This window comes from Choloepus didactylus, chromosome 10, assembly GCF_015220235.1.
Source record: "Choloepus didactylus isolate mChoDid1 chromosome 10, mChoDid1.pri, whole genome shotgun sequence".
Taxonomy (NCBI): Eukaryota; Metazoa; Chordata; class Mammalia; order Pilosa; family Megalonychidae; genus Choloepus; species Choloepus didactylus.
This window is the reverse complement of record NC_051316.1, coordinates 126,199,547-126,210,364: the sequence shown is the minus strand read 5'-3', so window position 1 is coordinate 126,210,364 and position 10,818 is coordinate 126,199,547. Positions and strand designations below refer to the sequence as shown.

The 10,818-nt window shown below is 48.8% G+C and overlaps 1 protein-coding gene across 1 annotated transcript; it reads right to left on the bottom strand.

The window, feature by feature from the left end:
* Window positions 1-6,954: 6,954 nt before the first annotated feature.
* On the bottom strand, window positions 6,955-9,579 carry LOC119505446. The gene is made up of 4 exons (XM_037798239.1): window positions 9,537-9,579; window positions 8,926-9,265; window positions 8,103-8,337; window positions 6,955-7,387 (listed from the first exon to the last, which is right to left on the bottom strand). The coding sequence occupies exons 1-4, from the start codon at window positions 9,554-9,556 to the stop codon at window positions 6,984-6,986; spliced, it is 999 nt and encodes a 332-aa protein (XP_037654167.1). The 5' UTR covers window positions 9,557-9,579; the 3' UTR covers window positions 6,955-6,983.
* Between the last annotated feature and the right edge of the window lie 1,239 nt (window positions 9,580-10,818).

Below are 10,818 nucleotides of genomic sequence, written 5' to 3'. Positions count from 1 at the left end.
CCCGGACCTCAGTGGGGGGAGAGTAAATGCCGCCTCCCGGGTTCGCTCACAGGAGCTGCGGGTCTTCAGGCTGCGGAGGTTCACCTCCCCACCCAGCTGCCAAGGTGGGTGCCCGGGCATGGGGAGCCGCTGCTCACCCCCTTGCCTGGGGCTGTCTTGCCCCTGCTGGCCCCGGGCGGCGGTTCTGGCCGCACACACTCACCCCTTCCATCGAGGCGCCATCTCTCCACATTTCTGTCCATGTCCCCATTACACCCTGGAAGGGTCCCTCTGTGAGCAGTCACACCCCGAAACCGTGGTCCCAGGCGTCCTCCGGCCCCTCTCTAGTTTCCTTTGTGGAAGAGAAGCCCGTTCTCCCTAACCCACTCCAGCATCCTCTCTGCAAATTTTAACTGTATTTATACGTCACCGTCACACAAAGTTTTGCGGCATCTTCCTCCTCTAATTCAGTGTCAAGAAAGATTGTTTCCCACCAAGTGAATCTGCACCCCTCAGTTTACCGGATGAGCTGTGTGCCCTGCGTTGTTTCCCTCCTTTGCCGTGAAAGCAAGGCCAGAGCTCCATTTTCTGCTTTCTTGCTTCAGGGCTTCATCCCAGATTTCTAGGTACGTTTTATCTTTCTATCTTTCAAGTATTCTGGACTTATTTTTTTTTTAATTGACCATTAATATATGGAGGTCTTTAATATGATCACAGAATTAAGCTCTTTTGAAAGGGATCAAAGATGGAGCCCTTCAGAGTCACTAACCAGAGGCCATCGTGCCGTGACCTCTCCATCCACGCAGCGTGGGCGATGGAAGGTTCACTTAGACCGTTCAAGTGGGATGGGCTGGAGGACGGGAAGCGTGTGCGTGGCCAGGGGAGCAGCGAATCTGAGAAGGGTTTTGTAGACACCACTGAGACTGGGAGGTTAGAAGGGGACTTCTTGAGTTCTCTCAGGTCTGGGCAGATCAGATGAGGTGGGAATACACAGGAAGCTGGGCAAGGCTTCCCAAAGGGTCTCAGGTATTCGTGGGCCACCTGCCAGTGAGGCCATGGCTGGACAGTGAAATGTCCCCAGTGAGTCTCCCAGGGCCACCCACACAGGTCCTCACTTCCTGTGGCTCTCTGCTGGGCTTGGGCAGTTTCCTTGGGCATCAGGAAGAGGCTATCAGTCTCGGGTCACCATGTCTTCCTCCTGGGCTCCTGGGATGAGTCCAGGCCCAGGTTTCAGTTGAGTCATTGAATGTGACATTGTTGACTTCTCAGGCACTGAGAAGCCCTTCTCCAGGCCACACAGGAAAGACGTCCACTGCAGCTTCACAGGCGTGGGGTCACCTCCAGCCCCAGAGGCCAAGAGGAGGAGCAGGAGTACACTAGAAGGTAAGGTGCTGTTGACTTTCCACACTGGAAGTTAAGATGTGTCAATGATGGAGACTAAATCCCGAGACGCTGCCCACCTGAGTGTCAATGCTGGGGACGTGTCCCACTGACAGGCCCCAACCACACAGACTGGCAGAGCATTGCCTGCATCAACGTGCCAGCCCTCCACATGGCCAACAGGGCCATCACGGAGGAAGCAGTGGGCTCCGGATCCCTTGCTTATGGGGAGCCTCCTGCCCAGCTTGTGGATGTCCACATGGCAAGGACCAGCAGGCTCAGGGGTGGGGTGAGCTCACTCACTGGGCCCTCCACCCAGATCTAAAGGGGAACCTGCTCACCCACCTGGGACATGACCATGGAGGGCCAGACGAACCCCCTGCACTTTTCTAACATCCTTCTTCCTCCAATTTCTGATGTCCTCCACCTCTGGGAAGTCTTCCCTACACCACTTCCCCCTCAGCAGCCTTACAGCTCTGTGCATTTGGATGTTTGGATTTGGGTTATCCATATCATCTGGTTTTTCATATGCTTTAAAATTTCCTGTTGTATTTGGCCTCTTGGCATTGGCTTTACTTGATAGGGTTCTTTTAGGATATGTAGAATTATTCCAACACTTATCTCCAATTTGTCAGATCTACAGCTTCGTGGAGTACACTTTCTGTAACTAACCAGAAGGTGGTGTGTGCGAGCCCCCTATTCCCCTCAAGCCAGTTCTCCCCAACTTTGTCTTTGTGGTGAGTGGGGGTCTGAATCTTCTGGGGCTCCAATTGGTGCACCAAGTTTGCATGTGTAGTTGGTGCTGCCCACCCTGAATGTGGGGCGTGTGTCTGAGTGGTTAGGGAGGGAGGGCGGCTTTAATAATCAAAACTCCCAGGTGTTCCTGGAGATTTAAAGCTGTTGCAAGAGTCTAAACCTTTAGTTCATTCTTGCCACAGTTTGTCTCTGCTGCTGACCCACAAGTCCTTGGTATTGGCGTGTGGTCCCTGGGACTTCCGAGGGGATCTCTCTTCCAAGCTGTGCCCTCCTAGGGCCTCTGCTGAGGGAAGGCAGCTATGGCACAAGTTAGCACTGTCCTCCAAGGGAAGTTCTGGACTGGAGGGCCGTGTAGGAGTGTTCCCAGCCTGCTGAAATGATGGCTGTATGGGGCTTGTTAATTTCCCCCTTTTTGCACAGCTGTGCCTTCCCAGCGCTGGGACAATTAGCTGTGGGTGCACGAAAGACCTTATATTAGGAGGTCACTTCCTAGACCTTACACCCAAAGCTCAAGCAACAAAGGAAAAAATAGATAAATGGGAACTCCTCAAACTTAGAAGTTTCTGTACCTAAAAGGAATTTGTCAAAAAGGTGAAGAAGCAGCGAACTCAATGGGAAAAAATTTTTGGAAGCCATGTATCTGATAAAAGACTGATATCTTACAGATAAAAAGAAATCCTACAACTCAGTGACTAGTACAGACAGCCCAATTATAAAATGAACAACAGATATGAAGAGACAGTTCTCTGAAGGGGAAATACAAATGGCCAAGAAACACATGAAAAAATGTTCAGCTTCACTAGCTATTAGAGAGATGCAAATTAAGACCACAATGAGATACCATCTCACACCAATTAGAATGGCTGCCATTAAACAAACAGGAAACTACAAATGCTGGAGAGGATGTGGAGAGATTGGAACTCTTATTCATTGTTGGTGGGACTGTATACTGGTTCAGCCACTCTGGAGGATAGTCTGGCAGTTCCTTAGAAAACTAGATATAGAGTTATCCTTCGATCCAGCGATTACACTTCTTGGTATATACCCAGATCTGAAAGCAGTGACACAAACAGATACCTGCACACCAATGTTCATAGCAGCATTATTCACAATTGCCAAGAGATGGAAACAACCCAATGTCCTTCAGCAGATGAGTGGATAAATAAAATGTGGTATATACACACGATGGAATACTACGCGGCAGCAAGAAGGAACGATGTTGTGAAACATATGACAACATGGATGAACCTTGAAGACATAATGCTGAGTGAAAGAAGCCAGGCACAAAAAGACAAATATTATATGCTACCACTAATGTGAACTTTGAAGAATGTAAAACAAATGGTTTATAATATAGAATGTAGGGGACCTATGATAGAGAGCAATTAGTGAAGGGGGAATGATAACCCAATAAGAACAGATAAGCTATTTTGGGTAAATTTAAAGTTCTGAAAATGCCCAGGAATGACTAAAGTTTGTTTATTTCTGGTGGGTATGATAGGAAGAAGTTCACAGAAGTGTTACTATATTAGATTATTTTCTTAGGGTAGGGTAGGAACATGTTGGAAGTAAAGTAGTTATATTAGGTTAGTTGTCTTTTTGTTATTCCCTTGTTTTGGTTTGTTTGAAATTTTTTTTATTGTAAGTTTTTTTTAAGTTTTTTTTTTTATATAGTTAATAGTTAATTTAAAAAAAATGAAAAAAATATGCAGAACCCCCTTGAGAATGCAGGGGTGTTAGGCTTGCCCACCTCGATGGTTGCTGATGTGCTCACAGAAATTGGGGACTGGTGGTTTGATGGGTTGAGCCCTCTACCATATATATTAGACCATTTGACCACATGATTCATCTGTTCCTTTCTTCTAGTTATCTCCATTTATTTTCTGGAATTCCCTATTTGCTCATGCATGTTGTCTACACTTTCTGTGGATCCTTTAACATTTTACTCATAGTTACTTAAAGTAAATGCTGGATCTGATACTTTGGTTATCTCTTAGTCTGTTTCTCTAGATGGCTTTATGTCTTGATGTTTTTGCCTTTGTTATTTGAGAGCCTCAAAAAAATTTAATAGAATGCCAGTCATCTAGTGTGGGACAGTAGATGATGAGGTGAATAGTGATTACATCTGAAAATGCACAGGCCTCATTTCAGGCAGTTTGTGTGGGGGATGGAAAGAGTCTCATCAGCGTTCGACAGGGTTTGGGTTGCTGTGACTCCTGTCAATGGACCAGTGGAAAACGCTGCTCAGTGTTCGAGTTCTAGCCTCAGTTTTCGGCTGTCTCAGTGGGCCTGCACGGCAGGGTGAGCTCCCCCTCCCTGCGCTCCCCTCCTGGGACGGTGGCCTGCCTTCGCTGGTTACTTGGCATTTGCCAGGCTCATGTTTGGGTGTGTTTCTTGGGGGATGTTCTCCATTCACACCCCACCATGTGATTATTGTTGGGAAATCAGGTTTCTTAAGTCATTTCATTGTTTAGGGGGTTATTTTTCATTTCTGTTTGTAATGACCTATTAAGTAAAACTTTTACCTAAAGTCCACCCAGGTGTGTATTCATTTTTCCATAAAAAATATGGGAATCCTGCCCTAGAACTCAAGCCCATGTCATGATGCATTAGAATATGTCTCCACATGATTGTAAGATAATTTTTTCTAATTCCTATAATCCCAGTCATTATGCCAACTTGACTGTGACATTTGGACCATGATGCCAGTTATTTTCCTGAATTCACATCATGTTTCAATCACTCTTATATGCAACTTACTGTTGCAGATGAGTCTCTTCTACCAACCAGACATGCCTCTCCCATCTATCAACAACTATTCGAAGAACCGTAGTCCTTCCTTCTCTCCCTGTCTTGTCTTGCACTAACTCTCTAGGATCAATCCTTGACTCTCAAGGCAGGGCACCTAAACATATGTACACTATTCCTCTTTAAGTTGCTAATAAAAATTATTTCTAACCAATATACAACTAATGCAATTAGACTGTACAATTAATTTCTAATATTTAATTCTTACATTATGACTTTGCAGATGATTTCATTTCCTATCAATTCAAATTCTCAAAGTAAAAATTTAATTTCACCCAGGTGGGGGCTATACTCAATCTTTCCACATCTTTCAGATACTGTCAGGAAGGACACTTCACTATAAGTACCTGTATTAATTTTCCATCACTGCAATAACAACTTGGAGAAACATAGAGGCTTAAAACAATACCCATGCATTGGCTCACACTTTGGAAAGTCAGGCATCTGGACAGGCTTGACTGGGTTCTTTGTTTGGGTTCTCACACATCTACATCAAGCTGTGGTTTGGGCTGGGCTCTTAGCTGTGGGATCTCAGGAAGAATCCACTTCCACATCCATTCACATTGTTTGCAGAATCCAGTTCTTTGGTGTCTTTGCTGCTCTAGGTTTGGGGCCGCTTTTCCTCACTGGCTGTCAGCTGGGCATCGCTCAGTTCTCCAGGAAGTTGCTCATGTCCTTAAACATGTGGCCTCCCGTGTGCTAACAGCAATGGCACGTTGGGGCCTTTGACCCTTGCAGTCCCTCTGACTTCTCCTCTGCTAACAGGTGGAGTCAAGGCTCTGGTTGTAAATGGCTCATGGTATTAGATTTATCCATCCAATAATGATGTCCCTTCTGATTAACTCAAAGTTCACTGAGTAACTACCTTAATTACATGGGTGAAAATATCTTTATTCAATGTAAAAATACAATTATGGGTGTAACATCTCATTCAACGTCCTGGAGATCATAGTATGAAATATTTGTGACTTTTGTTTGCTAAAGTTCTTTCAACACAGATATCCTTGAACTACATTAGTAGTTTCTACATAATGGTATTATTCAATTAAAGCAAGAGATCACAGGCTACTGTTGTAAGCATAAAATATTGATTTTTCTATGTTAAGACTGAATATTAGATAACAGTCTGTATCTTGTTGGATAGTAGGATGTGAAAAGGAATTCAATGAATTTGACTTCCATAATTGCACTTTGAATCCTGGGCCCACTTATTTTTGCATTTCTTTAAAATGTCCAAAATTACTAAAATGCACTTATATCCATATTAAGAAATACTTGCCAGATAAAGGCTGGGAATGGAGGGAAATGTTTCAAGTCATGAATTATTCCATTGCCCACAGAGGGAAAGCTGGCAGTGCCTAAACTGACAATGCCCTTGCTAATAAGGCAGGAGCTGGACCCAGCAGCAGAAGGCTCTACCCCCCTCCTCCAAAGGAAGGACTGAAGGGGATTAGAAAGGGATATGGGAATGTGCATTTTGACTTCTTCATGATTTGTTAATTTTTTCCTTATGTATTTGTGTGTTTGCTCATACTTCACACAATGTCACTATGAATTGCAGGTGTCTTGAAGTCTCTATGTCAGGATTAGTTGAACATCCTGATGAAAGTCCCAACTCAGGAAAAATATCGCTTAAGCCCACTGTACAACTGTCCTCTCATTAAAAAAAAAGTCAAAAACGGCAATAATCCATTTGGAAAAAAACTGAAAAATGAAGAATTTCATAGATATTACTTAAAAATGAGCAATCTTTCAAATCTTTGAAAAATTATTGATAAATATGATTGTCAATAGACACATCTGAAGGGAAAGCCTGAAGTCTGCCTCATTAGGCACTCACAAATTAAAATTTTAGAATTGTAGGAGAAAATTCAAATTCTCTGTTTATATAACAAAAATGGAAGTAGGAGAATCGTAAGCAGCAGAGGGATGGAGTATTGGTTTCTTGTTTATTTCACTGTTTGAATTAGTTATTTGATGGCTAACAAGTGACCACAAAAGACAGCAGCTTCAAAGGAGAAAAGCACCTTTATTTTTTGTGAGGTGGAAGATGGATCAGCTCACGGTCTGCACCCCCCACAGCACTGTGTAAACCAATTGAAACATGGTCTCGAGGCTCCTGGGCGTAACTTGCTGGGGGGTGCAGCAGGAGAGTACATCAAGCACCTGGGTTTGCTGTCAAATCGCACCTGCTTTTTCTGGCTGCTGACACCCCCATCTCCGCTGGGACCAACCTGGGCCCCTTCTTGTCTCTTCATGGGTGAGGAGGCAAGATCCAGGGAACCCAGGAGGTCCAAATGTATTTCCTGGAAACCTGGGGATGCCCCAGGGGCAGGGCATCCTGTAGCTCGTGTCCGGGCTCCGCGCTGCCTCTTCAGTGGCCTCTTATTAATGAGCCACTGGAGGACCCTCCCCAGGGCACTGCCTCTGTGGTTAGGGAGGCAGGGGGTGCTGTCCTCGAGGCCTGGTGGGATCGTGCAGCAAAGGGTGTCAGGAAATGTCTGGCCTGGGCAGGGGGCTCTTCCCTTGGTCTTGGGGGTCCCTCAGCCCCTTGTCCTGGTGGACGTGTTCTGAGGTGGAGTGAAGAGCCCCCTCGTCTTTCAGAAGTGTGTGGAATGTGGTCTTAGCAGGTGCGTCCTCATGAGGAGGACTTAGGAAGCCCCTGCTGCCAGAGGCTGCTGCTTCTGGCCTCCCTCTGAGCTCCACCTGCTGAGAGACTCCAGGTCCCACAGATCCCTCTCGGGGCTTGTTTTCAGGGCTCCCTCTTGACCTTTGATAGTTCTACTTTTCCAGAGCCAGTGAAAAGCCCACCTTAGGATGTTACCCCTCTTCTGTCTATGGAGGCCCTGGGTTTTCTCTTCCAGGACTGGTGGGATCGTGGAACAAGGGTGTCAGGAAAACCACCAGCCTGGGCAGGGGGCTCCTCCCTTGGTCTTTGAAGTCCCTCAGCCCTCTCTCTCTGTGGACGGGTTCTGGGTGGGATTCAGATCACCCTCCTCTTTGAGAGATTTACGGAATGTCGTCTCCTTAGAGTGCTTCCACAAGAAGGAGCTTAGGGAGTTCCTGCTGACATAGGCCACCCCTCTGCCTGCCTTTAGGCCCCCACAGGCTGGGAAGCTGACAGGTCCCTCAGGCCACATCTTGAGGTTGGCAGTGAGGGGCCCCAGAGGCCAACCTACCTGTGGATGGAACAGTGCAGTCCTGGGGCTGGAGCTCCGAGTCCAGTTCTGCAATGGCCTCGTCAAAGGCGCCCACCCGGCAGGGGTGGGCGTTGGAGGAGATGGCACATGGTGGGGATGGCTTTCTTGCCACCTCGGTGGAGGGAGCAGCGGCTGCTGTTGGTCCAGGGGTGAGCGGGGGGAGACAGTGGCAGCCGGGCACACCCCTGGGAATTCGGACCTGGGTCCTGATGACCTGACCCAGGGTAAAGGCAGGAATTGGAGGGGGGTCCACAGAGAGGGGAAGGTCAGGGAGGGGGAGGGGGGCAAGGGTAAGAGGAGGGGAGGAGGGGAGGGCAGGTTGCTGGGGGGGAGGAAGGCCCCTTGCCCATGGCCTGCGCAGGTGCACTGTGGGCCAGAGGTGGGCAGAGGGGACAGCAAAGGCCCGGAAGGGGCGGGGTGGGCAGGTCCAGGGGCTCAGGTGAGAAAGGGCAGGATGGGGTCGAGGGTGAGAAAAGGGGGAACGGGGGGAGCGAGGGTGGAGTGGGACCGGAGCCACCTGCGGCAGAGATGGGACAGCCCGTGGCGGGGGGACCTGGAGGAGAAGGATAAACACAGGGAGAGAAGGACCGGTCAAGGGGACACGACAGGGCACAGGTGAGAAGGCTGTCAGGGAGAGGTGGAGAACCTGGGGTGGGAACTTGAGAGCTAGGGTGGGACGGGACTGAGGAATCAGGGATGAGGCCAGCGGTGGAGGTGGCAGCAGTGACAGGGAGGGAGCAGAGGGGAAGGAGGAAAAGGGAGGGAATGAGGGAGGGCGGGAGAGAAACAGGATGGTGCCCACTAGGGGATGACGGGCTTCCCCAGGCACCAGGTGGGGGGTTATGAACCCCAGAAGGGCTCCAGGGGCCTCCCCCAGAGGGGCAGGTGGTTTGGCCCCTGGAGGGAGGAGTGAGCCGGCAGAGAAGAGGCGAGACGCAGCCCTGGGTGTTGCCGGCTGGTCTCCGAGACGGTGTGGAGGGAACCTGGAGGCCGGACACCGACATGCCGAAGGGGTCACCGACAGAGCAGCGTCCTCCACACGGGGCCCCCCTGGCAGATGGCCATCCCGGGTGGATGGGAAGACCCAGGGATGACAGGTGACATCATGGTGTCCGGCCGCTCCAGGCTGCCTGCACAGGGGGCTGTGGGAGACAGAACGTGGAAGCTACAGTCAGAGGAGGAAGGGGACCGGACCCCCTGGCAGGCCCGGCTGGGGGAAGGTCTCTGCTTCACATCCCATCTGATTCCCTGCAACCCTGACCCTCCAATGGACATTTCCCCCAATCCCATGGCTTCATCATTGTTTTCCTATGTGGCCCCCTCTCTCCCCCACCCTAGACAGCCCTGGGACCTGGAATAGCATGGCCCCTGCTCAGAAAGGTGAGCAGGAAAGAAGGAGATGAGAAAGGTCACCTTTTCCAAAGAGGACTCATGTCCGGTGTCCCCACGGTGCCTCCCTGGCAAGCTCTCCAAGCTGGGAAATCAGGAGACTGGGTTACATGTGGGGAAGGCAGGAGTGAAACACACTCTCTAGAGCTGCATGTCACAGCCCTTCGAGGGAGACTCCTGGAGACATGGACTCTAAGAGCCCCAAGTACAAGGATATGGTGTGAAATTGTCAAGGGAAGCAGTGGAGAGCCTCTCACGTGTTTAATGTTTAATCATTTACGGGAAGCCTTTCACACTGATCTCCCTTAATTCCACAATACCTTGTCAGATGAGATGAACACGTTTCATTTCCAAGGAGGAATGTCAACTTTGTGCAAACTCTTTGTTCCCAGTAGGGCCCAGAGTTCCTGCCTCCCAAACCAACCAAGTCCACCCCCCATGTCTTCCACCTGCCCCTCTCCCCAGCTCCTTCCTTCTTCCACTCCGAGTGCTGGCGGAGCAGGGATGTGAGGGTGCCCGAGTCTGCCAGCCTTCCTTTGGGTGTCTGCTCCCTGGGGTCTTTGCTATCTGAGGGATCTGACTCTGACACCGGGCACCCTCAGAGACTGGAGTGGGTTCTCAGGGCTGGTGAGATGTAAGTTCACCCTTGGAGCGAGTGTATTGGGAGTGCAGAACCTTACTTGACAATGTCCCCGTCTTCACTTGCTTCTTTTCTCTGCACAGGCGCTGAAAAACAAGAAAATAAGGAAGGCATAGGACCTAATTCTTGAAATCCCATTTCACAGCAACCTGCAGAAAGCCTACTTAAGACTAATTAATCCATTGTTCTTTGCCTGTGATTCAGATGTAAATGAGTCAAGTTATTTCTAATTTTTCTTTGAATAAGGCAAAATGTGGTTTCCGTAGGGGTTCCTCAATTGCTTATTTTTTATGCTATATGGTTGTAACACATAAGTATTGTAAAATTTTCCTGTAAACCATTTTTAAGTGTCCAATTACATTTGCAAATTTCCGTTTCTGTCACCAACATCCATAATGAAACTTTTCTCATCATCCCGATCTCAAGTAAGATTTAAGTCACAAGTGTCTTTTGAACAGAGCACAGCGTCACCTGCCTACGGGGACAGGTGTGCGTCTTCCTGTAGGACGCTGCTCCCTGAGGCCAGGGCTTGGATTCAGACATCCTCAGTGTCCTGTAGGGGCTCCTATTGCTCTGCACAGCAGCACTGACAGAAGGAAACGCTTCCCCAGGGACACCTGGTATGGGATGGCCCGGTGGACAAGTGTTGAGGGACTCTTTTCTCTG